The sequence below is a fragment of the Sinocyclocheilus anshuiensis genome, unplaced genomic scaffold, assembly GCF_001515605.1.
Source record: "Sinocyclocheilus anshuiensis isolate Anshui unplaced genomic scaffold, SAMN03320099.WGS_v1.1 scaffold758, whole genome shotgun sequence".
Classification (NCBI taxonomy): Eukaryota; Metazoa; Chordata; class Actinopteri; order Cypriniformes; family Cyprinidae; genus Sinocyclocheilus; species Sinocyclocheilus anshuiensis.
The window spans coordinates 683894-709999 of record NW_015548126.1 but is presented as its reverse complement, the minus strand read 5'-3'; the positions used below and the strand labels follow the sequence as shown (position 1 = coordinate 709999).

General features: G+C 37.6%; 2 protein-coding genes across 2 annotated transcripts in view; both read left to right on the top strand.

The window, feature by feature from the left end:
- col4a3 (collagen, type IV, alpha 3) overlaps nt 1-17126 on the top strand; it is a 30521-nt gene extending 13395 nt beyond the window's left edge. Inside the window, exons 6-52 of the mRNA XM_016507730.1 lie at nt 946-1008; nt 1101-1154; nt 1393-1419; nt 1535-1609; nt 1750-1812; nt 1898-1933; nt 2009-2056; nt 2227-2301; nt 2434-2478; nt 2596-2658; nt 3074-3118; nt 3286-3339; nt 3565-3606; nt 3815-3896; nt 4595-4630; nt 4731-4895; nt 5139-5228; nt 5511-5606; nt 6116-6186; nt 6350-6538; nt 6667-6835; nt 6991-7083; nt 7175-7279; nt 7485-7579; nt 9523-9673; nt 9844-9957; nt 10148-10315; nt 10452-10541; nt 10648-10782; nt 10955-11053; nt 11122-11211; nt 11309-11448; nt 11597-11723; nt 11831-11911; nt 12038-12139; nt 12224-12271; nt 12358-12543; nt 12859-12989; nt 13550-13622; nt 13736-13807; nt 14145-14270; nt 14355-14453; nt 14930-15124; nt 15272-15449; nt 15589-15703; nt 16441-16613; nt 16811-17126. Coding sequence (XP_016363216.1) covers nt 946-1008; nt 1101-1154; nt 1393-1419; nt 1535-1609; nt 1750-1812; nt 1898-1933; nt 2009-2056; nt 2227-2301; nt 2434-2478; nt 2596-2658; nt 3074-3118; nt 3286-3339; nt 3565-3606; nt 3815-3896; nt 4595-4630; nt 4731-4895; nt 5139-5228; nt 5511-5606; nt 6116-6186; nt 6350-6538; nt 6667-6835; nt 6991-7083; nt 7175-7279; nt 7485-7579; nt 9523-9673; nt 9844-9957; nt 10148-10315; nt 10452-10541; nt 10648-10782; nt 10955-11053; nt 11122-11211; nt 11309-11448; nt 11597-11723; nt 11831-11911; nt 12038-12139; nt 12224-12271; nt 12358-12543; nt 12859-12989; nt 13550-13622; nt 13736-13807; nt 14145-14270; nt 14355-14453; nt 14930-15124; nt 15272-15449; nt 15589-15703; nt 16441-16613; nt 16811-16877 — 4641 coding nt within the window. The 3' untranslated portion in view covers nt 16878-17126. The remainder of the gene's footprint in view (nt 1-945; nt 1009-1100; nt 1155-1392; nt 1420-1534; nt 1610-1749; nt 1813-1897; nt 1934-2008; nt 2057-2226; nt 2302-2433; nt 2479-2595; nt 2659-3073; nt 3119-3285; nt 3340-3564; nt 3607-3814; nt 3897-4594; nt 4631-4730; nt 4896-5138; nt 5229-5510; nt 5607-6115; nt 6187-6349; nt 6539-6666; nt 6836-6990; nt 7084-7174; nt 7280-7484; nt 7580-9522; nt 9674-9843; nt 9958-10147; nt 10316-10451; nt 10542-10647; nt 10783-10954; nt 11054-11121; nt 11212-11308; nt 11449-11596; nt 11724-11830; nt 11912-12037; nt 12140-12223; nt 12272-12357; nt 12544-12858; nt 12990-13549; nt 13623-13735; nt 13808-14144; nt 14271-14354; nt 14454-14929; nt 15125-15271; nt 15450-15588; nt 15704-16440; nt 16614-16810) is intronic.
- A 6479-nt stretch (nt 17127-23605) lies between these two features.
- Nucleotides 23606-25011, top strand: LOC107704710 (somatostatin-2-like). Its single transcript, XM_016507697.1, has 2 exons — nt 23606-23813; nt 24662-25011. Exons 1-2 carry the CDS (start codon nt 23661-23663, stop codon nt 24869-24871), a joined length of 363 nt encoding a protein of 120 aa, XP_016363183.1. The 5' UTR covers nt 23606-23660; the 3' UTR covers nt 24872-25011.
- The last annotated feature ends 1095 nt before the right edge of the window (nt 25012-26106 follow it).

Genomic DNA, 26106 nt, shown 5'->3' with positions numbered 1-26106 from the left:
GAGTGAGCAGAGGCGGCGGATTCGACGAAGGAGCGTCCGGCCGGCTTGCGGCAACCACGTGACGACCCTCGGGCTGGACTCCTCTTTGTCCACGGTGAAAGCCGATCCGGCGATCCACAGCGTAAAGTTGTAGTATTTCCTCAGCAACCAGCACGGATCAGCTCCAGGCATGACGAAGCAGATATCGTCCTCTTTTGGAAGGCCAAACAAAGTAATTTTGCTTTCACAACGAATCACACAGTGCCTTCACGACATGGCGGCGGCAACAACAATACTACAGCGAGAATAAAAGTTACGCCTTCTTTCTTTGCGTGAACATTTGGGCGGCGTTATGCAACTCTTCCCACATAGTGATGTAGGTATGTGAGGGCGTGTTAGAACGAGCCGTTTTAGGTAGGCGTGGCTGACTCTGAACTTTTATAAAGAATATCTCTTTGGATTTGAGACTTTAGTCTTTACAACTTTACAGATCTTCTTTATGCACCAAGAGCTTGTAACACTCCAAAGAGAAAGGAAAAATTTAAATCACATCATATGACCCCTTTAAAATAACTAAAACTAAAAACTCAAAATTTAATAAAAACTATATAGACATACTTAAGAAAAATAAACGTGACAAAAACAACACAATTTTAGCTAAAATACAATGAAAACAAAATATAAAAATAAAATCATTTAAAGAAACTATAATAGTATATCATTGATACTAAAATAACACTAGAGTGTATCTGTCTATGTTCTATTTCTGGACATAATTCATAGCCAAAATGGTTAAAAGAGGAATTCAGATGCTACTTACTGTATATGTCATACATTAGGTCTCATCATTACTTTTAAATACTTGGCATGGCGTTGTCACATTTTTGTGACACCAACATTAGCTACTTTGACCAACATAGACCCATTTAGAGATGCTCTTGTGAACATCATGTTTTCCTCTTTCAGGGGTTCCCTGGAAAAGAGGGGCCGAGGGGGCCTCATGGTCTCCCAGGATGCAATGGAACAAAGGTAATGCACAAGTATTTTTTTTTGTGAATAAATTGTAATTAATTGTTTAACAATATAAAAGGTCACTGTCATCACTGACTTTTTTCTTTCAGGGTGAGCCTGGTCCCCCAGGCTTAATAGGGCCGATGGGTGCTCCTGGATGGCAGGTGAGTTAAGTAAGCATATTTTGAAACCTCAACATAAGTGGTCAACAAAGACAGTGGTAGTATGAACCTCTCATAAAATGCCACGGAATGATCACTAACATGCCATAGACGTTCTATATTCATATTCCTTCAGTAAATATTAAAAATGTGAGTGTTGTGGGAAATGAAAACACTTTTTTTTTTTTTGGGACTTGTGTGTGTGTCTGGATTTGAGCAAACTTTTTGTTGTTGTTTTCAGGGAATGCCAGGAATCCAAGGACCTAAGGTGTGTTTTATTTAATCAACTTGAGTCCTTTATGTTAATAAGCTTAATTACGTATTTTTAAAAATGCACTCACATCAATGATAATATTATGACCATAAAGAATTGTTATTTTTAGGGAGATAGCTATTACTTGCAACCCTCTGGACAGGTGAAAGGACTTTGTGGTTTTCCAGGCAGAGATGGAGATAAAGTAAGAGAATTCATTATGAGAATAAAGTAAAAAATGCGGATTGAACATTTGGACAAGCACTTTACGGCTTATATTATGTATATTGTTATATTCTGTGCCAGTTTTTTGACTGAGCTTTCTAATTAGTTGTGGATCTGCAGGGGTCACTGGGATTGCCAGGGTTACCAGGATCATTTGGACCAGAGGGGCCTAGAGGTTTTTCAGTAAGTCAGTGTTTTTATGTCTCATTCGTGATTAAGATTTCGATTATGTTGTTGCCATATTGATTTAACTGTTTAATGCTTTTAGGGAATAGATGGCATTCCTGGACCACAAGGAGAGAAGGTTTGTTCTGGTTAGATAATGGTAACATGTCAGGTCAGTGTAATGTGTAAATCTAAAATCTGTTGTAACATATAGGGTCTAGAGGGTCGAAGCATGGGAATACCTGGACCCACAGGTCAAAAGGTCAGTATTATCAACTTTTGAGCTTTTGCTTTCTCTTACAAAAATACCTACATAAAACATGACCTACAGAAAATGAATGTGCAAAGTAATCCATTTGATTTTAGTTTTTAATAATGGTCTTTAATCTGATTTTATGAACTCTTAAATGTATTACTGGGGCTCTGCTGTAGGGGGAGAGAGGACCACCTGGTGTACCAGGACAAAAAGGCGTAAAGTTATTTGTAACAGGACCAAAGGAGCCTAAGGTAACATGCCCCTCACTTAAAAGTCATGCATTGTCATTTTTATGTGTTTTTGCTCAATATGTACTGTTGTACACTGTAATCCAAATGAATGAATTGGAGTTTTCTGAAAAGTCACCCTCTTTTTGGTTTCAGGGTGACACTGGGGATCCTGGAGACATTGGATGTCCTGGCCCAATTGTTAGTAGACAAACCCATTTTTTAAAAAGTTTTTTGTTGTTGTTGTTGCTGTTGTTTAAATTGTTTGCTTTAAATGATGTGCAATCTCTCATAAAGTCCAACTGCTGTATTCTGCAGGGTTTTCGTGGTCGTTCTGGTCCTAAGGGGAAGAAAGGGGAAATTGGGGAGCCTGGGGGTCCGGTAAATAACTAAATAAAGAGAGAGAGAGAACTACTCAAGTTCTTCCAATTTGTACTTAAATCTATTCACATTAAGTTCAAATGTTTGGCATAAAACAAGATTTTAAAAAGATTTTATTTACTTGGTAACTAGTTTCATTGGTTTCAGTTACATTGGTTTGGATGCCATTCATTCATTCATTCATTCATTCATTCATTTTTAATCTTGAATCTTTATTGGAAGGATTGCTTACAAATATTTTATATAAAAATAAAAATATGTGTAACATAATTATATATAAATATAAAAAATATGTGTATGTATTGTGTGTATGTGTGTGTATATACATATATACTGTGTGTGTGTGTGTGTGTATATATATGGATTTTTTTGTATTATTATTCAGTTTTTTTTTTAATGCATGACTGATTTTCAGGGAAAACCCGGAAAGGATGGGCTGACAGGAGAGTCAGGCCCTAAGGTGAGCACAAAACCCACTAGAAAAAAGCCTACAGGTCACCACACTTTGCAGTTTTGGTTATTATTAAACCATCATGTTCTTTAAATTCAATAATAAAGGTGAAGGGAAAGGGTATTTAGATGGAATGCAGGTTTTACGACAATGAGGTTTGTGTTTTGTCCTCCCAGGGAATCCCTGGAGACCGAGGATATCCAGGACTTACTGGAATAGCAGGGGAAAAGGTATCTCTCTGTCTGTCTGTTGTTCAGTCATGTGCTACATACGATGTACAGTGCGGTCTCACTTTGCCTCAAAGTGCCAAACTTACATAAAAAAAGATAGTTGGCTAGTTTAAGTGCAATTGAATATCACCCTCTTGTGGATGCTTTTTTCAAATGTAATCTCAATACTGCTTTCAATTCATCATACTTGAATTCATTCATCTGTTTCTTTGTGTGTGTCTTCAGGGTCTAAAGGGTGACAGCGGTGCCCCTGGTGTCCCTGGAGAGGTAGTGATACATTCACTTATGGAAGTCATACAATCTCCAAATGTTTAAACTAACTTCAATCACATCATGTTGCCAAAGGCTACACTTTTTATTCTATTTCATTAACTGATGAAGTAATAATAAAATATGGCTCTATATTTTTTAATGAGGAATTTATATTTTTGTAAATTACTGATGAAGTGTTATTAAAATTGGTTCTGTATTTTAGTTCACTGTAATAGATAATGGGATCAAAGGTCAGAAAGGTTTTCCTGGGCCTCCAGGACCTCATGGTCTACGAGGTAGTGAAGGTTAGTAAACAAATTAATTAACTACTTTCATGCACAAAGAACAACCAACAAAAACAGCTACAATTATTTTGTTAAGGGCCACAAAACTCTTTGCTGTAAACACAATATTCATACACAAAGCATGACTTTGACGTAGTTGTTGTACACTAGCATTTAGCAAGAATGCATTTATGTGACAGCAATAAAAGTGACAGTAAAGACATATATGTTACAAAATGAATGTTACAAAAGATTACTATTGGAAGTAGTACTTTATTCATTGAAGAATCCTGAACAAATGTATGTTTCTACAAAAATATTAACCAGCACAACAGTTTTGAACATTGATAATAATAAGAAATGTTTCCTTTACAAATGTGCATATTAGAATGATTTCTGAAGGATCATGTGACACTGAAGCCTGGATTAATGGCTGCTGAAAACTCAGCTTTGCCATCACAGGAATAAATTATATTTTTAAATATATTACAATAGAAAACTGGTACTTTAAATTGTAATCATATTTCACAATATTACTGTTTTACTGTATTTTTATCAAATAAATTGCAGCCTTGTTAAGCACTTCTTTCAAAACAATTTTAAAATCTTACCGACCCTATACCTTTGAATGGTAGTGTATGTAATAAGTTATTATTTTTGTTTTATTGAGCCAAAGTAAATAACCAAAAATTGTTATCATTGATTCCTCTTTTCTAAAGGTTTCATTGGAATTCCTGGATATGCGGGTCCTCCAGGTAAATTATGTATCTGCGTTTATTCCTCTCTTTTTTGCACACACACAAATACATACATACATAGAAAAACAAATACTCCCTCTTCACTCAAATATGTTAGGGGACAGCATACCAGGACCTATTGGAAAACCAGGTTCCCCAGGGTTTAGAGGTGTGAAAGGGGAAAGAGGAGATCCTGCTCCTAACAGCACAGGACCCAAAGGACAAGATGGCCCACCAGGGGAGCAAGGACCCCCTGGTGACCCTGGACCTCCGGGAATTCCAAGTAACTCTCCTTTGTTAAAGTCCGCCATCTTTAATTTATTTTATTAACCAAACTTGTTGCAGTGGATTATGGGAATACCTTATCTGCAAAGGATACATGTGATGTCAGGCAGCTCGCTAGATATTAGAAAAACAACTTTTTTACATATTTCAGTAAACAAGTAGGATAAGCATAAGAAAAGGCACAGCAAATCAGCTTAGTATAGCTGATATGACTGTTTGTGCTCCTCTCCTGCATTCCCAGAAGCCAACACCCGCCTGGGAGCAAAAGGGTTCAAGGGTGACAGAGGCCTAACAGGCCCTCAGGGTCTGCGTGGAGATCCTGGGAAACCAGGTAAGTTTCACCTATGTCATGGCGTATGCTATGTTCCTGGTTAAATGGTTAAATTAAGCTCAAGTTAAGCTTTATTTATTACCATAAAAATATTTATTCATCTTTTGTAATGTCCTTTCCTATAGAAATTATTTTCTAAGACAATCGGCAGCATGCCTCAAATGTTCCCATATAGCTGAACCCAGATCATCCCCCTAAATAAAGTCTAAATTACCTAAATGCAAACAACCAAAAAACATGCTATACACACGCATAATGCTGTTGTCCAACATTTTAATATAGGCGAGCAAGGAGAGCTTTGTAAGCTTTGTGCTACTTCTGTTGCTGACCCTGGACCTCCAGGACAACGTGGAGATTCAGGCGACCCCGGAGAGCCAGGTGAAGTCATCATTAGGTTGCCAGAACACCTAGCAACTGAACAGATTTTAAAACGCTAGGAATCATACACTTGCCGACTTTGTAAATAGTCACAGAGGAAAAACGACTAAACGACTGAGGATTACACACTACCAGACTCTAAAGTTGTTCCGATCACAACAAACTAACACAGAAATGTGTGCCTTGTTGCTAGGAGATGTGTGACGAATTAAAACAATATGTGTTCTAAAAGTAGTTTGAAATTTTCAGAGCCAGATTTGCTTTTCAAATTTTCCAATGTAGTTACATTTAAAACTCATTGGAAGATTATAGATCTATTTTGACACATCCAGTGAATTTTACAATTAGGAACACACAATTATTCAGGGCCTATAGTATGCTAATGTTATCAGCCCAAATTAGTAATTTATTGTATCAGTTGATATTGCATATTGGATATTTAATTATAACACATTCTAGATCTGTTATTTTCAATAACAGACATCAACAAATTCAAATTCATTGTGCAGGTGTTGGAGGATATCCAGGCAATAAAGGATGCCAAGGATTCAAAGGTCCAGATGGTCCACCTGGTCCTCCGGTCAGTTTGCCTGCATACTGACACTTTACCCATTCATCATCCTCATTACTCAGCCAAAACTATAGTTTGTCTACTCCAATTATGCAGTTGGTATTTTTTAAGAAAAATGCCTTCATATTCTCAAGAATAGTTGAATATGATGAGAATTAAAATGTTTGCACAGGGTAACTTAGGTCTTCCAGGACCTCCAGGGCATTCAGGGCCCAAAGGAGACCTAGATATGAGGCATGTGCTTGGGGAGAAAGGCCAGAAAGGAAACTGTGGTGCAGAAGGACCATTGGGGATAAATGGGCAAGATGGCAGGCCGGGCACCCCTGGCTTCAAAGGACCACCAGGAGCAAAAGGAAATCTAGTTAGTACCTAGAACTTGTAACCATAACCTTTGAGAAAACTTCAAAAACCTTTGCTTAAATTTGTGTAACCAACTTTAAAGCCACAAGTTTTGATGTTGACAGAACTTGAAACTGACTTATTTTCCAGAGTCCTACAGGCCCTAAGGGCAACCAAGGAGATCCAGGGATTTGTGGGGAACGTGGCCGCACAGGTCCAATGGGCAGCCAAGGGTCAATGGGTGTTGGGCGACCAGGGGCACCTGGAGAGAAAGGAAGTATGGGAGTAGTTGGCCGGCAAGGAAATCCTGGAGAACCAGGTATGAATGAAAAATATGAGATGTTACACCATAGTTTAACCCAAGGAACTAAGTATAGAGTGTTGAGCAGTCTAAAGCTGATAGCAAGCTTCATCTAAACTTCATCTAACTGGAGAAGAAATTACAGGCTCAGATATTACAGTTGCATACCACAGGTGAGGAAGGATCTCCAGGTCCAGTACAAATGACACCAGGAAACCCAGGTGAGCCTGGACTGCCTGGTCCACCTGGTCAACAAGGATCTCCAGGTAAGCAGAGGGGATAAAAGTCTTGGCAGATGATAAGTGGATTGAGCACAAGATGTAAAATAGATAACAATTGGGTTAACATGTGTTTTAGGTAATGATGGTTGTGGAGGACTTCAAGGATTACCAGGATTCAGCGGGTTAAAAGGAGAGAAAGGACCATCAATGCCAGGAGCTCCAGGATTTACTGGTCCCAAAGGTGGGTAATGTAAACCAATGCAATAAGCCTTCATAAAAATAAGGTTATTTCTAATAAACCTAGAATATGCATTCATTGGTTTCAAATTAGATGTTTAATCATGGCTGTGCATCCATTTTTTGTCTTGGTTTTTTAATGTTGTGGATTGGTGACTTCAAATGATAACACTCCTCCTCTATGATTTCAAATTCTTTTACTGTTGCAGGTGATAAGGGTGTGAAAGGGAAACAAGGTCCACCTGGTTATGGAAGTGTAGGCCGTCCTGGACCCCCAGGACCACCAGGAAATCCAGGTCCAAAGGTCAGGGCGGTGATAGTCAAGTCAAGTCACCATTATTTATATAGCACTTTTTACAATGCAGATTGTGTCAAAGCAGCTTTACAGTATTAAACGGAAATAGTGTGCCGTTCTCCTCTGGCCAGATGAAACCAGCAGTTTAATTCTAGGTTGCAACATAGTCAGATTGAGCAGAGGACTCATCTGGTTCCCATGGTCTTGTCCTGATGGCCGTCTAGATGATGAGGTCTTCGGAGGGGATCTGTCTCTGGGGCTCATCTAGTTGGCATGGTGGACTATGGTACACTATTAAGAAGTGCTTAATCAGTCACCCACAACATTGGGTTACATTGATCAAATGAAACAGGTAGATTAGAACAGGTAAACTAAGATAGCATTTGCAGGTTAGCACTTTGCAAATGCTATCTTAGTTTACCTGTTTTAGTCTACCTGTTTTAGCCCTTAAATTTCATTTTATCAATGTAACCCAATGTATAGATTGATTAAGTTCATATTTTTGAGTTGAATAAAATCAAATAAATTGTTACCACATGAGAAATTGTACATATTCAATTAAGAAAAACACTTAAAAAGACTTCAAGGCTTTACTCTATGAAAGTGAAAACACTTTCATCATCCTCATGAATATGCTGGTTTTCTAGGATTATAATCCATTTAAAATGTAGAACTTTGTTTTTCAGCCACACACACGTTGCAAAGTTTCGGGAATGACATCCGCATATTTATGCGGGATTTGCTTTCGAAGTAGCAGTGATTGACATAGTGATAACCATAGCAATAGACGGGACAAAATATGTGAAAATGTGCATTAAGACTAGAGCACCCTCACTAATTTCAGAAGCACCCTCAGTGATTATTTCTGGAACCTGGTTGATACGCTTTTATTGCATAACTATATACAAAAACAACAAAATACAAATGCACTAAATAAAATAATTTAATAAATGCATATTTACAATTTAAGCACTTAACTAAAATAAGTATTAAATAATAAAATAAATAACTAGAGAAGGCTGATTAATAATCAGTCTTGCTTCCATTTAGTGAGAAAAGCCTACTCTTCACCTGAATCAGAAAAAAAAGCTCCTCTGGTCTTCAGTGATACGAGGACAACGTTTGAGCGAGCGAGTGAGCGAGCGAGCGAGTGAGTGAGTGGCAGTTGTGGCCTAATGGTTAGAGAGTTGGACTTGTAACCCAAAGGTTGTGGGTTTGAGTCTCAGGTCCGGCAGGGATTGTCGGTGGGGGGAGTGAATGTACAGCGCTCTCTTCCACCTTCAATACCACGATTGAGGTGAGACCCTTGAGCAAGGCATTGAACCCCCAACTGCTCCCCGGGTGCTGCAGCACTGGCTGCCCACTGCTCCGGGTGTGTGTTCACGGTGTGTGTGTGTTCACTGCTGTATGTGTGCACTTGGATGGGTTAAATGCATGGGTCACTATACTTGGCCACGTCACTTCACTTTCACTTTCACTAAAATTAAGTATAAAGAAGAGAAGAAAGTGGCCCTAGGCAGCTCCTTACACTGCCAGTGCAGATCTGGTAGGGGGGGCACCTGGGGTGGCCAGCCAAATTTCAGGGGGGTCGGTGCCACCCCTGGCGACCACGTAGACTCGCCCCTGCACCTAGGTTCCTAACTGATGACGAAGAATTGACAGAGCAGCCATCAATTATTAGACCTCATGCAGAGGTCCTATAATTAAGACTTCTGTTTTTTCGGAACTATACTTTAAATGAGTTTTATATAGCATTTTTGTCTTTTTTGTAGCTTGACCGTTTCTACAACAGAAAGAAAGACAGGTTAGCAACAAAAATTATTAGCAGCTTAGCAACAAAGTATTATTAATCATGGTTTTGGAAGTGAAATTAGCAGAAATTAATTATATTACAGCCACATGAGTACAGTTATGCTTCATTAAAAGAGAGTAAATTTAAATTCAACCTGCAGGGTGAAATATCATTTGGCTCCCCGGGGCCCAAGGGTCGGCAGGGCTTGCCAGGAGATGAAGGGGGCCTTGGGCAACCAGGAATTTCTGGCCCCCCTGGATTATCAGGATGTCCAGGTCAAAGAGGAAGGGATGGACCACCAGGAGAAAATGGTTGGTGGATTCCATGCCAATGCACTTAATTTCTGAAGCACAATCCTTCCCTATAGAATATGCAATATACACAACAAAAGTATACATACAATCGGTTTCTTTTTTTATTCCTTCCTCTCTCTGTGCATCTATTTATTAGTCCATCTCTCACCTGAAAACTGTGCACACAGGTGTGCGGGGTCCTGATGGTTTGCCTGGAGTGGCTGGTGTTCCTGGGTACTGTACGCCAGGAGCCAAAAGCGATGAAGGGCCCTTAGGCATTAAAGGGCTAGATGGACCCAGTGGTAAGTAAATTCCACATTTAATGGCAAAAGCTACCATAAATATACCATGGTGCTGGTATGTGGTTGCTAAGGTGTTTTGAGTGGTTGTTAGCTCATAACAGGATGAGTTATCTGCAGAATTAATTACTTGGGGCTAAGAATTAATTCAAATACCCATAATGATGTTCACTGTGACATATGTTGTCTTTAGGGCTGCCAGGGCTGAAGGGGCCACAAGGTGAAACTGGACCACCTGGACAGGGTGTACCTGGTATAACAGGTGAAATTGGAATACCTGGAAAAATCGGAGATGCTGGTTTGGTTGGTATCCGGGGATCAAACGGTTTCCAAGGTCGGGATGGTTCACCAGGCTTTCCAGGTACTTGACATCCAATTTTTTAACTTGGAGGCTGGTCAAGCTATTAATGAATAGAGATACTATTTTGTAAAACACAGAAACAAATTTAAGCTGGTTTCCCCCCAAAAGGCTTAGTGTTCCCTTTGTTTTCCTTCAGGTACGCGGGGAGATCAGGGAAGTCCTGGAATGACTGGTCCACCTGGAGTAGATGGAAATCCTGGACCACCGGGATTCCCGGGACCCAAAGGTTCAAACATACACACATACAAATCCAGCAATGAGTTTTGTTTAAGGTGCTTTTTTATATTGGTGTAATTGGTCATATTATGAAGATGATGATGATCTCTCATCAGGTTTAATGGGTAGGAATGGAGTGCCAGGTGACATAGGAAAACTCGGGAATCCAGGAGACCGTGGGGCTTGTGGTCTCAAGGGACTGCCATCAAATGTTATGAGTCCAGGGGATCCTGGTGACCCTGGCCTACCAGGTGACCCTTTCAACACCTGGTTTCCACTTGAATATTCAACTTGAATATGCAAGCCGTTATGCCCATATAATTAGTTTGTCTGTTCCTCAATACCTTTTCTGTAATCTCAACCCAGTTGATGGAACTGCAAAACTTCGCAGACATTATATGCAACATCTTTTATGTGTTTTAGGTCTTCTTGGTCTACCTGGCACTAAAGGGGAATTAGGACTCCCAGGCAATTATGGACAATGTGGGAAGAATGGCGTTTCAGGCAGACCTGGTCCACCAGGTACAGATTCTGAAATCCAAAGCTTTGCTGTCCACATTAGAACATATTACAAACATTCTCTTTTTCAGGCCCTCCTGGTGATGCTGGCCAGAATGGACTTCCTGGAAATCGAGGTCCTGATGGATACTTTGGGGATCCAGGAGTTATGGGGTTTCCAGGCAAGTTCATACACACCCATGAATCTAAACCTTGTTTCAACACCATGATGCTTCAGATGTCAGTCATTTCACATGTGCAAATGTCTTCCTCTTGCAGGAGTGAAAGGCTTCAAAGGTTTACCTGGTGTTCGTGGGGAGACTGGGACTCCTGGTGTCCCAGGACCAATTGGACCAAAGGGGATCAAAGGTGAACCCAGCCCCTCTGGACCAGGGCCTCAAGGACAACCTGGTGAAAAGGTATCAATTTCCATAATTCAGTTCTTATTGGTGAAAAAAGTGACACTATCACTCTGTTTCAAACCTAGTGCGTTGCCTTGCTGACATCATAGGTACTTTCCTTAAGCCACTCTCCCACTCTCTTGCTTTCTTTCTCTAATTCAAACAGGGTAAGCCAGGCTTTCCAGGGCGTAGAGGGGAAAAGGGTGACAAGGGTATATATGGGACGAGCGGGCCCCCAGGTTTATCAGGGGCTCCTGGTGAAAGCGGCGAACGTGGAGTACCAGGAGTTCCAGGTATTTAATTTAGAAATGAATTCAATACTCAAAAAAGTATCTACATCCCATCACTTTCTCACAGACACATGAAAGTATGATCCTTTTATCCAATGTCACATTGTCAGGACCCCCTGGAGCTCCAGGTGATGAAGGTTTAAATGGGTTTCCAGGTCCACCTGGATGTGAAGGGCCCTGTGGTCCACCAGGTACAATCCCATTCTTGAATTATAAATGTAATGTAACAATCCCATTCTATAGTTGTAAATGTAATGTAAGAATTCACTCCAGTGGTGCATTGTTTTTTCCAGTGATGTTCTCTGTTGTTTCTTAAGGTGTTCCTGGTTCAGCTGGAGATCCTGGGCCTCCAGGACTTCGTGGAGACCAAGGCAATGATGGCTTTCCCGGACCAGCAGGGGATAAAGGAGACAGAGGGCGTAAGATGTCACGCACAAACACACATATGCTCACATGAAGGGATGTTCTTATTCTTATTAAACAATCTTGATTTTGTTTTTTAGCCCCGGCAATTGGAGATCTTGGCCCACCTGGCATCAAGGGTGAGAAAGGTAAGTCCAAGAAAGGCCACCCTTCTAATACTACAGATCTTAATCACTTAGCCGTGCTTACAGTATATGTGTATGTTTAATTTCAGGTACTAAAGGCTGTTCTGGACCCGCAGGGCCATGTGGACCACCAGGACCCTATGGTCCAGCTGGAGATATTGGTCCTCCAGGTCAACTTGGGGAAATGGGGCCACACGGGTTTCCAGGACCACCTGGTGCCTGTATCAATGGTCCAAAAGGGGAGCAAGGACCTAATGGAGCACCTGGCCTACAAGGTGATTAGCTGTCTTTGATTATTAGTGGTGCTTGCTGATTACTATTGCTCATACTTTTTGTTAGCATTTTTTAAAACCCTCTACCCTTTTATACTTGCTACAGACATGAATGATACCTCAAATTCTGAAGCTTGTTGAGGAGTGGTGTGCCATTACTTTTCTAAGTGGTCCGATAAAGAAACGTAAAAAAAAAAACATAGAGACTCATTCTTTTGAGCAACGACATAGCAACCTGCTATTGTTTACTCTCAACCTGCTATTAATTACTGATCACATGTCTTCTGGTCTGTTTCTGTGTTTATTTTTTGAATACAGGACTCAGAGGACCACGTGGGCCTGCTGGCGACCCAGGTCCAGGCGTAAAGGGAGATAAAGGCAACATCGGGCCCCAGGGGCTTGTGGGATCACCTGGTTGTGCTGGTGACCGGGGAGTTCCAGGGTTGCAAGTAAGTGGACACAAAAGGAGATAAATGCGCACTCAACTTGGAGATTGTACTGTAGAATTTTACGAAGTTTTATGTTTTTAGATAAGTTTGCAGATCCATGGAGAAATATTCTGTAATAATGATTGCTGAGTAACCACCATTTTAAACTCAAATAGTTATAAGATATAAGATTTTAAAATTTGAATCAGTGTTATTATTTTATATATTTTATAGTTTCATATTCATTTCAATTTAAGTCTTAGTAGTTATTTGCTTTTGTAATTTTTTTATATTTATATAGTTTATATAATTTCGTTTTTTAATATGTATTTCTATGTAGCTTTATTTGTTAATTTTTAGTTTTAGTAATTTTAATACTTCAACTTATTTTTGTTTTAAGAATAAGTTTTTCATCTAATATTTATATTTTATTTTAAATTACCAAACACAATTTCTAATAGTTTAAAAAGTTAAAATAGTTCAAGTTAAGAATAACAAGACTGATTCACATAGAATTTGTTGTTGAATAAAATATGGAGTTTGCTTGGTAGATCCAGTCATGAGAACTGTATTGTTTCCAGGGTAACGATGGAGATCCTGGTTTCAAGGGTCCAAAAGGAAATATGGGGCCATTGGGTTCTACTGGGCCAGTCGGTAAGAAACCTGAATTAAATTTGAATTTAATAAAAATAAAGAAATCTTCAATGAATGAAACAGATCGACTAGTAGATAAATATGAATTTTATTTTGCTATACTTGTATTATAGGCCAAAAAGGACAATGTGGTCCAATTGGGTGTACTGGATTAAAAGGTTGTAAAGGAACTGCCGGAACTAAAGGTGAGCTTTTATATACTGGCATAATAACATTTTTATCATCATTTTAATAACAATTAAAAATGAAGCAATTGCAGTTATAGTCATATCTTGTATATTATTTTATGAGGAAATAACAAAAACTTGCAGGCCTGAAATGTCCAAAAAGTGTAGGTGTGTAAGCCACAGTAATATTGTGAAAATGAAAAAAACAACAACAACAAAAATGCAAATGTGAGATAAAAAAGCACTTTACTGAGGAACGACAAACATTTTAGTCACAACATGGCCTTCTCCAGTGCCTAATCGTATTGTTTTATGAGTAAATATGAACATTTTCCTACTCTTTGTGAATATTTAGGGCCTAAAGGGTGTGATGTTGTGGCTCAGGTCATGACTCTCCCAGGAGACCCTGGCTTCCCTGGACAAGTCGGGGGAAAAGGAGAACCAGGAGAACGAGGACCTCAAGGGCTACAAGGTCCAGAAGGTACAATGCCACAAACACAATGCTCTAATTTTCTCTGAAGTTTTATGATTTCATCTTATATTTGCATAATTACCCACCTTTTAGGAACACAAGGTCAAAGGGGAAGCAGAGGTGCAAATGGAGGTGTTGGACGAAAGGGGACACCTGGACCAAAGGGAGACACTGGCCTAAAAGGAACAAAAGGTAAGTCTTAAAACTTAAAAAACCTAGAAGGTTTTCTATTTGAACTATAGCTAATAATACATTACCATAAAATTAAAAATAAAAAAGTTTTGGATCTGTAACAAATTTTTATAGAAGTCTCTTATTCTCAAATTTGTTTGATCAAAAATACAGTAAAACACTAATAATGTTAATTTTTGTATTTTTGTACATAAATCACATTTTCCTTCAGAAATCACCATAATTTGCTGACCTGATGCTCAAAAAACATTTCTTATTATTAGCACAGTTGAAAACAGCTTTGCTGCTTAATATTTTTCTGAAACCTTGATACATTTTGTTTACTGACTCCAAATTTTTTGAAAGGTACTATATATCAGATCATGTTTGCTCCATTAATGATCTTTTAAGAGAGTTTAATTTTCAAAAAAAAAGTTAAGTTTTCAAAATACCAAGTGAAAAGGTTTGTGAAACACAAACCTTGTTTGTCTCCTAAGGTTTTCCCGGTTTGTCAGGCGAAGTGGGTCCCAAGGGTTCACAAGGTCCACCTGGAACAAAAGACGGATTCCTTTTTACCAAGCATAGCCAGAAAACATCTGTACCAGCCTGTCCTCCTGGGTCAAAACGTGTGTACTTTGGATATTCACTTCTCTTCATCAATGGCAATAACCGCGGACATGGACAAGACCTAGGCATGAAACACAGACAGAACATTCATACGACTACTCATGCACATACAGATGCACATAATGCAAATAGACATAGATGTGGGAACACGTTTACATACACAACAGTTATGAGCGCAGAATTTCACAGTCTGTGTATTTGTGTGTTTGTAGGAACTGTGGGAAGCTGTTTGCAAATGTTCTCCACCATGCCTTTCCTGGTGTGCAATCCCAACGACACATGTTACTATGCCTTTCGAAATGATTACTCCTATTGGCTGTCTACAGACACACAAATGTCTCCCAACATGGAATTGATATCTGGTGAATTGTTGGCTAATTATATCAGCAGGTAAATGCGGAGCATGTGTTTCCTCAGTAGTGCTCAATCATTTTGTTAATGAGGTGGTGTAAGTCAGTTTGTATTAAACTGTAAGACATCCGTGGATAGATAATATAAGTTCAACGGTCTTTCTCTCAATTCCTCAAAGGTGTTCAGTATGTGAGGCACCAGCTAATGTAATAGCAGTCCACAGCCAGACCACAGAAATCCCAGAGTGCCCTAGAGGATGGCTTCCACTATGGAAAGGTTACTCCTTTGTAATGGTAAGAGGCAACTATTATTTACAAACTATGTCAATGTAGACATCTTGATAGCTTGAAAGGCATCTATAGATTAGTGTATTGTTGAAAGTAAAAAAATAATTTAATTTAGCACCTTGAGTTCATATGATCTATGCAGAATAGCTGTTGGGTGAAGTTCAGTATTAAAATGAAAATGAAAGTTTGTACTTCAAAAAAAGTTTCAGGATTTACTCTAGTATTTTTATAAATAGTTACAAACATTTTATTATGTTTTATTTTTGTAATATTGCACCAAAAATGGTTTGGGGTCGGTATTTTTTTTTATTCAGCAAGGTCACAATAAGTTAGTCATTAGTGACAGTAAAGACTTTTCAAATAAACGCTGTCCTCTTAAATTGAAAAATAAAATAAAAATCAGTTTCCACAAAAAAATATTAAGCAGCACAGCTGTTTTTTTTTCCAGCATTGATAATAATAATAAATGTTTCATGAGCAGCAAATTGGCATATTAGTATAATTTCTGAAGCATCATGTGACACTGAAGCCTGGAGTAATGACTTCTGAAAATTCAATTTTACCATCACAGGAATAAATTATATTTAAAAATATATTAAAATAGCAAACAGTTAATATTATTTCACAATATTGTTGTTTTTACTGTATTTTTGATCAAATAAATGCAGCCTTGCTGAGCATGTAAATGGTAACATATGTATACATTCACAGTATATAACTGCATGTTCTGATTTATTCCTTAGCAAACAAGTGCAGGTGCAGAAGGTTCCGGACAGCCGCTGATTTCTCCTGGATCCTGTTTGGAAGAATTCCGGAAGATTCCATTCATAGAGTGTCATGGCCGTGGCACCTGTAACTTCTATCCTGATTCCTTCAGCTTTTGGCTTGCATCACTTGATCCTAGCAGAATGTTCAGGTACAAGAATTTTGAAGATTGAAAATTTATTTTAATCCGATTTGCCAATTTGATCCAGATGAAATAGAAGTAAACCTTTTTCCCTTAAAAGGAAAAACAAAACTATTTTCACAAATCAGATTTGATTTTAAAATAATACTGTTATATTAAATAAACAACATTAGGAAACTTTATCCTTTTTTATTCTCATTCCTCAGTACTCCAATCCGCCAGACAGCAAGACAGCAAGACATCAGCCGCTGTCAGGTCTGTATGAAGCAGTAGTTTTTAAGTCAGAGGTGACCTTGGTAAAAGACTTAAACTGACGAATGGAAGTTCATAGTTCTTCATGACTTGTGTAATGTCAATAGGATCTGTGAAGTCACCCCTCAAGTGCTTCACCCGAAACTACTGGATATATAGTTCTCCCCCATGAGTGATTGTCATTATGTTTGCTGTGGTCCAGTTCAGGAACAGTTCACTCAGAAATTAAAATTTGCTAAAAATGTACTCATCCTCAAGCATGGCCAGACTTACCATTGGGCTTGACTGGGCTGCAGCCCATGGGCTCCACTTTTGGCCGTTTACGTTTGTTTGATTTGTTCAGTTACTGTATATGCAAGTCTGAAGTCTAGCGCACGCAAGGGCTAAACGAGCCAGCCGGGGCTAACAGTTTCCAACTACGACCCTCGAGGCCATAATCAAACAGCATGAACTGGTATTTATGATTATTTCACATATAAGAAGGACACGTATTGACTGCGCCGATTAGTTTGTTATCACATGGCTCACTTTGAACAGCTCCATTAAGCCTTTAGCCCAAAAGAGCGCACATATAGAAAGATAATGATAAATTTAGTTAAAGATGATGATTCTATATTATATTAATATTCCACTAAATTATGCGATCGGAAGAGTTTTGAGCGCTGTCTCACTGCCATCACACGTGGGGCAGAAATGTCATCAAAATGATTTAAAAAAATACAAATAACCATTTAATGAGTTTCTGTTTTCATAACATATGCCTATGATAGGACTTAGCCTATCACACAAACAAGAGTCCTGTTCCCCCCCCCCCCAAATATCTGGCCATCACAAATGTACAACAAACTACAACTTACTGAACTTTCAGACACAAAATTCTGTTTTGCTCCATTAGAAAGAAAATGGAATAAACAGCAGAACTGCTGCAACACGGTGTAATCCACATGCAAGAAGACAATGTAACAGTGTCTCTACACACAAGCAATACCAGACAGCAACTGAATGAAAAGGAGGAACTCAAATGATGAACAGGTGACGACTCATTAATTAGAAACCATAGTAACAAACAAGGAGCGGAAAACTTGAACAAAGGAAAACAGGCCATAGTTACAACCAAAAGAAAACTAAACCAAAACAGGCAGTTTGTGACAATAAGTACAGTCAGTCATTTGCGAACCAAAGTCCCTTACGAATCAGTTGATTCAACTCAACTCATTAAGACAGTCACTTGCTGCCACCTACTGGCGGTTGTTTCATATTTAAAAAAGTAGCTTATTTCATTTTTTGCAGTCATTTAATATTTCTACATTTAAATGTTATATTTTAACTTTACATAATTTATGCAAAATCCATCTATGGATTTTGTTGATAGTAATTTCATTTGATTGTTAATAGCCAACATGTCTTTTTATTCGGATTGAATTTATTGATTCAATTAGAACCTGACATAAGATGACACAGATATAACAATATATATATTTTTAATACTAATACATCTCTGGCTTTTTTTTTTGTTTTGTCAATGTTATTTCAGGGTTTTGATCTCTCAACTGAGAGAACACATCTTGCTTGTTGTATTATAATGACTATTTAATATTACATCTAAACTTTGACTATAGGCTAGACATGTTGCATATTAATAGTACTGTATATGAACCTCAAAGTATATTTTAATTTGTGTATTTTGTGTTGCTCCATAATTATGTTCTAGTTGAGGGCATTTGTAGTGAAGCCCAGGGGTCCCGGCCCCCCAAGTCCTGCCCAGCCCTCAAGCCAAGATGTAGATGAGTCTTAATCAGAACAGATTTGGAGTAATTGATCATTACATCACTTGCTCACCAATGGATCCTCTGCAGTGAATGGGTGCCGTCAGAATAAGAGTCCAAACAGCTGATCAAAACATTACAATAATCCACATGACTCCAGTCCATCAATTAATGTCTTGTGAAATGATAAGCTGCATGTTTGTGAGAAATCCATCATTAAGGTGTTTTAACTTAAAACTGTCGCTTCTGGCCAAGATACAAGCCCATAATCCATAATAACACTTCCTTCAGTGAAGCGGTCCATCTCCTGTTGACTTCTCACACATTTGTTTAGATCTGTTTTGGACTGTTTTTGCTTGTAAATGGTTCTTGATCTGTGCATATTTCTATCCTGATTCAGATGAGACAAATTTTTCACTGGAGAAAGCAATATTATGGATAGAGGACTCCTATTTCAGCTGAAACAATGGTTTGAAGTTAAAAGCATCTTAATGATGGATGTTTATTATAAATATGCATCTTTTCGCTACACAAGATGTTAATTGATGGACTGGAGTTGTGTGGATTACTTGTAGATTGTGATGTTTTTATCAGCAGTTTGGACTCTCATTCTGACGGCACCCATTCACTGCAGATAAATGAGCAAACTCATCTACATCCCGAATGTTGAGGGTGAGTACATTTTTAGAAAGTTTTCATTTTGGGATGAACTATTCCTTTAATGGGTGGAATGATACAGTCATGGGTTAAGCAGTTGTTTGTTTTTTCAAACACTTTTCAGCCATTTAAAACTTTGACAAATTTAGTAGATTTTTTTTTTTTTAAGGAACAAAACCAAACAAAATAATACAGTAGATCCCATTTAGCAGAAGTTCTATGTTTTGGATTAGCTAAATCCAAGGTACCAGTCCAGTGTTTTTCACTTCAAAGGATTCTTCAGCATTCTTTTCTTTTTCTTTGACATGTCCAGCACTTATAAATGTGTTTTTCTCTCAGATTTACTCATAATAGAATTTGGGGTGACTTCAGTTCAGCTACTTCTCATTACTAAACTTTTTCATTTGTAGTTAATTATGAATGACTTTTGTGTGTAGGAATAGCAGTAGTAGGCCATTAGAAAATCCTGGCTAGATTCAAGTGAGCATTGAGAAACAGGCTCGGTGAATAATAATTCGAGCTCAGAATGCTCATATTGAGCATAAACTGTGTATTATTAATTTGATATTGAAAACAGAAACAAAATAGTTAATATACACTCTAGTAATGATACTGAAAAATAGTTTAGTAATTAAAGTTTAAATATATATTTTTTTTGTCATTATTAATTGTTAACTAATACACTTGGCATTAATGTCTTCCTTAGTAACTAAATAGTTAATATACACTCTAGTAATGATACTGAAAAATAGTTTAGTAATTAAAGTTTAAATATATATATTTTTTTGTCATTATTAATTGTTAACTAATACACTTGGCATTAATGTCTTCCTTAGTAACACTCTATAAACAAATATGTCAATGTTGCTAATTTAATAATCAAATAGTAATAAATAGCATAGAGTCTTCTGAGTTCCCGAATTTATTTTAAAACAAATACTTTAAGTAATTCCCTAAATATCATGAAATAAAATTCAGTAGTTCCCTGATTATGTATTTTGGATGTGTGTGCAATTGTCAGTGTAAGCCAGGTGTGCTTATCATTTAGACTATACATTTTCCGCTTTGGTATACAAATACTTTACTATAGATCTACTTGCTATTAGGACTTTATTCAAGAATCAAAGTCTTGTTTCTTAGTGTACAAAACTGTTTGTACAAAGCTGTTTTTGGTGCTGAGGTTTTGCAGAGCATATTTAAGCTTGTTCATATTTAACACTGAATGGCTCAGAGTTAATGGTGCTATTTGTTAGATTACGAAAAAGGAAAAGAAACTTGAGAAACGTTGAGAGAGAGACAAAGTGTGTTTATGTGTAGTCATTATGTGAATTAACCAGACACTTATTATAGCATTGCATTAAGGAGCTTTCCCCATGACTCATATTCAGTTGTAATCAATTGTATACTGTAAACAGGAATTGTAATGAATTATTACATATAAAAGCTTGTCAATGCCAAATCAACTGAGAAATCAGGAGTGTAGTCTTGACAACACTTCCTCTACAGAAAATATGAAAACTGTCATCATTGTATAATCTGCTTTATCGCAGATCTATTGCACTCAGTCAGGTGTATATTTCTTGTCTTTTTCTGAACTAAACCACAGAAAGCAGAATTGGCTAAAATGTGATTCATGTGTCCATATGACTCACAAATACTGTGTTTCATAATTGCAACTAAAATCAGGATTGCACATGTTTAGTATAGAAATGAATTGTCTCTTTTTTGACTGCAGTGTTTAATAGCTCAAGAACTGTATGATAGAAAATCCTTTAATTGTTTTTGTCAGAATAATAATAAAAAAAAATAATGTGTATATTTTGAATATTTCTGTAGAAAATGTCTATGTATAATATAAGATCCCAATAACTTCTCAGTTCTCTTCTATACAGATTTTAATTGGCCAAATGTCCATTCCTCCACCCCCCCCCTTAAATACTCAATCAGGCCATAGATAAAGAATATTGTGTTTGGATTTGTAGTATCGTTGTACTAATTGAATAAATAATCTTTTGGATGAAATGAATATATACTCATGTTTATTTATATATATTTGGACTGTATATGTCATTATATATAAATATTAAGGATGTAACGGCATATATTTGTACCAAAAATTTACCGAAAAATGCAGTGTTGTTTTAATCACTGTATGTGCGTAACTTCTCTGCTTAATGTACTTTAAACTCTGATTTTCCCCCCAGGATGAGACAATATAGTTTAAATTGATATACTTTGATATTGGGAATACCAAAAAAAAAAATGTATGACACAAATTGAGGTGCTGCCGCATGTTCTAAGTTGTCTTAAACATGCTTTTATAAGCACTACAAACTAAATCATAAACCTACTGCCCTACTGTTAAATGTGTGTGTCAAATGTTTAATATATGAATTCTAAATGTTATGTAACCTGGTGTTGAATAATTTGGTCATGACTGCTTAAGGCTGACCACAAGATGTCAGGCCAGAGTCTCTTTTGAATACCTAATGCAAGTTTTTGTGTCACTTTTGCTATGCCAAACAATAGTTTATAAAATTCACTCTTTTTTTCTATTAGGTGGTGACCTCATAGCAAAATAATTTAAAGCTTAAATTGAATGTGACATTACAGTGACTGCACATTCAAAAGCCCCAGTTCCACTTTTTCTAACTAAATGCTACAACCTGGGACTTAAAATAGTCAGAAATATAAATAGATTAACAATTTTGGAAAGCTGTCTGTAAAAATTAAGGTTCTTTATTGGAATCTCTGGTTCCATAAAGAACATCCATATAACCTTTCCATTGCACAATTAATAGTGGAAAAAAGGTTCCTTAAATGATTAAAATGTTCTTCATACTAAAAAAAAGGTTATTTTAAGAACTGTTTACTGAAAGGTTATTTCACTCTTAAAAATAAAGGTGCTTAAAAGGTTCTTCACAGCGATGCCATAGAGGAACCATTTTTGGTTCCACAAAGAACCATTAAGTCACAGGTTCTTTAAAGAACCATCTCTTTCTTACCTTTTTATAATCTGAAGAACCTTCTTTCGCCACAAAGAACCTTTTGTGAAACAGAAAGGTTCTGCAGATGTTAAAGGTTCTTTATGGAACCATTTAGACGAAAAAGGTTCTTCTATGGCATCGTGACGCACCTTTATTTTTAAGAATGTTGGGAAACCAAAAATGGTTCTTCTATGACATCTCTGCGAAAACCACCTTTTGAAAGCTTTACTTTTTAAGAGTATAGATGCAAAACTCACAAGCAGAGTTTTGGATGGTTGGCAAGGCATTGTTATGATGTTGCTAGGGTGTTCTGGTTGGCTGCTAAGTGGTTACTTGCTAGCCAAAGTCAAAAAGGCCTACCACCATCATATTCTTCTAATAGTTCTTCTATGACATTGCTGTGAAAACCTTTTGGAATCTTTATTTTCAAGACTGCAGATGGTTGCTTGCTGGCCCATATTAAAAGAGTCCTATAAATTATATTCTGGTCTCAAAATATGGTTTGAGGGGTTTAAGGTCCATATGAGCAAAAAGTGATACTTGTCTTAGTATAATAATGTCTTCAACTGTAAAGATTTATTACGTTTGGGCTTTGTTTTCTAATCTATATCACAGCTGCCACTATATCTTTTATCAATGCTTTGAAAGTTAATTCAGAATTCACTAATAATTTAATTCATTCATTTATCTCTACAGTGCAATGTTCCCAACAGCACAAACGCTTGTACTTCTTGAGTTAACACTTCAAGAAACACACATTAAACTCTTCAATGTCTTCAACTGTAAAGATTTATTACGTTTGGGCTTTGTTTTCTAATCTATATCACAGCTGCCACTATATCTTTTATCAATGCTTTGAAAGTTAATTCAGAATTCACTAATAATTAAATTCATTCATTTATCTCTACAGTGCAATGTTCCCAACAGCACAAACGCTTGTACTTCTTGAGTTAAAACTTCAAGAAACACACATTAAACTCTTCATTCAGAATCAATTAAGTTTATAAAGGCTTTTATTCCTCGCTTCTGCCACGGCGTGTGTGCTTCAGAGTGACGGAGACGCACACCCAGGCATTTCTCTGTTGTATTTGTTTTAGATTAGCTGAACAAACCCGAATCCATTCAGTCTAATGCTTTTATTGTAGCCCCCATTGTCAAGTCGCAATTTGTTCATTTGCGTTATCTAAATGAGAGTGTTTCCCATTAGTGTGGGACCAGAAGAATCTAAATGCTTTATGACATCACAATCCGCTATCACCCAGCAACCTGGGCAGCTGTCAGTCAACCGTACGAGTGGAGGGGGAGTTTAAAAAGAGCGCTTGGGATTTCCGAGGGTCCAGAACTACAGCTACGAACAGACACTCCGTGAACGGAAGACTCTTTCAAGGTTTGAGATGAGACTGTGTGAGCTGCAGTGTTATTTGGCCCTGTTGGGTCTGTCCCTTATACTATGTGGTCGCAGTGCAAATTCTCAGCTAGAACCGGACCTGGACTTCCGCCATCGCAGACTTATGCAGAGAGCAAGAGCGATTGGAGAGGCTACACAGGTGAGTCTCAAACGAACATTAACACGAAATCTGGGGCCTGTATTTATCAGCTAGCATCTGGTTTTCCATTGTCTGCATGTTCAAGGCTGCTATGCATCGCAAACTCACATGCAACTATAATAAATAATAAATAGTTCCTTCAAAATTTGCCATTTACTCACCCTCATATCACTCCAAACAGGTACAGACTGACTTTTTTCTGCAGAACACAAAAGAAACATTTTAACAGTTTTTGTCCGTACATTCAAGGTCAATGGAGTCCACAACATTGGACCCCATTGACTTTCATTGTATGGACAAAAAAAAAACGTATTTTGTGTTCTGCAAAAGAAATGATGTCAATATGACTAAAGAACGATATGAGGGTGAATAAATAATGACAATTTCAGTATTCTATTCATCACATTTTTGGGTGGACTATCCCTTTAAACAAAGCAACCAAACGTATATATTTCAGTTTCAGATTGCAGAAATCCTGAGTTTGTTTAATGCTCTAGTTCATTCTGCATTTAATAGATGTTTAAATTGGAAATTACTACAATCCTCATCTAATTCTATAGGAAGACATCATTACTTCCAGTCCATCTCTCTCACTCGCGTAGCCTACACACATTTCTAAATGACCCTCTGTTTTTCTCATTTACGTCTAAATGCATTATATTCAAAACACACATTGCCCTATAAATACAAAATGTCTTTTCTCCTTTAGCCTCGGTTACCTCATGTATACCTTGATCTAAATGAATGCGCACCATTAGCTTTACTAGACATTGTTTATTCTCCAAATAAAAGGGGGGAAATTAACTTCAATATTGATCCCATCTTGTATGTCTTAACATTTATCTCAGGACTGGACTAAGAAAGATGTAGAGGAGTTCCTTTCCTTGCTTTCCATGCCTGAAATGGAGATGCGCGAGACTGACGTTTCAACGGCAGGTGAAAACAAGGACCTGCGCGTGGAGCTAGAACGTTCAGCAGAAAGCTCAAACCACCTGCAAGCTCGGGAACGCAAAGCGGGATGCAAAAACTTCTACTGGAAGGGCTTCACTTCCTGTTGAGGCCCTCACTTGAAGTTAATTAACACCCTCTCCAATCTCTTGCTAAGCTAACTGCTGTGGTCAAACCACAAGTTAATTGGTTCTGTTAATCAATTGATTGATTGTAAGTTAATACGATTCTAAATAAAGAATAAAAATAAAAGAGCTTTTTGTTGTGAATGACATGATGGTGTATAGCCTACATTTAGAATGCTATCTATTCTTTGGACTACATTTGTGAGGGGACACTAGCATTAATGATATGAGTGTGTTTGTTTATGTGATGTCACAATGGTGATTAGTGGTAATTAACAAGCATTAGGGATCATTCCGTTCTATTAAACATGGTGAGAGGCACGACACACCAATATGATTAAGAATGACAAAGGAGAGAGGGGGACGAAAAACATTCTGTTCTGAATGTTTGTAGACGCCCCCGTCCACCTTTCCGCCATTAAAAGCCACGTGTCCTCATCTTCAGAAGAGCATGCATGACTGATGGAACATCTATGAAGAGAAACAAATAACTCACACGCATCATTTGCACTCTCGCTCTCACACTCCAGTTTGATGTGTTTTTCATTAGCGTGTTATTGGCTGTGAAAACAGACACTGCTCCATGACTCCAGCTCTGTCCCTTGAGGCTCGCGCACGAACACGCAGACAGGGTGGAAAAGGCTGTTAGTCAGTTGTAATTGTTATTTAATTATGATCCTGAAAGCACCGCATATATTTCGACTCATCTGGACTGTTTGATTAGCGAGACTTCGTCAGGAATTATGAATGGCTCTCTGCTGCTGTGTGTACTCGGTAAATTTTCACTGTGAGTGTGTGTGTGTGTTTGTGTGTGTGTGTGTAGAGGTTTAGGCTACACATTATTCTTACACTAATACCTATAGAAAATGACTTGCATTAGCTTGCATTAGAATAACCATATGGTATGTGGGTAGACCTATACAGTATATATGTGTGTGACATTTTCTATATTGACATGTTTGAGCCATTGTAAACAATGAGTGCAGAAGGATTTTCTTTAAGAAAAATCAAAACAAAATCTCTAATATCTTTAATTTCTCCTAGTAAAAATTAGATTAAATGGAGAGCAAATGACACTTTTGTTGAAGTATCCTGCTTCTAAGATGTTTTCATAAGTAAATGACCCCAGAAATCTTAATAAAGTGTCAAACTGTGCTCAGATGATTTGTAATCAAATGTCTGACATTCAAAATATACTCTAATATTTCCATGATCAACTT

Excerpts from the sequence above, each read along its gene's own strand:
- LOC107704710 (XM_016507697.1), top strand. The coding sequence starts at position 23,661 with ATGAGACTGTGTGAGCTGCAGTGTTATTTGGCCCTGTTGGGTCTGTCC. Across the intron at positions 23,814-24,661 it reads CGATTGGAGAGGCTACACAG|GACTGGACTAAGAAAGATGT; the intron begins GTGAGTCTCAAA and ends CATTTATCTCAG.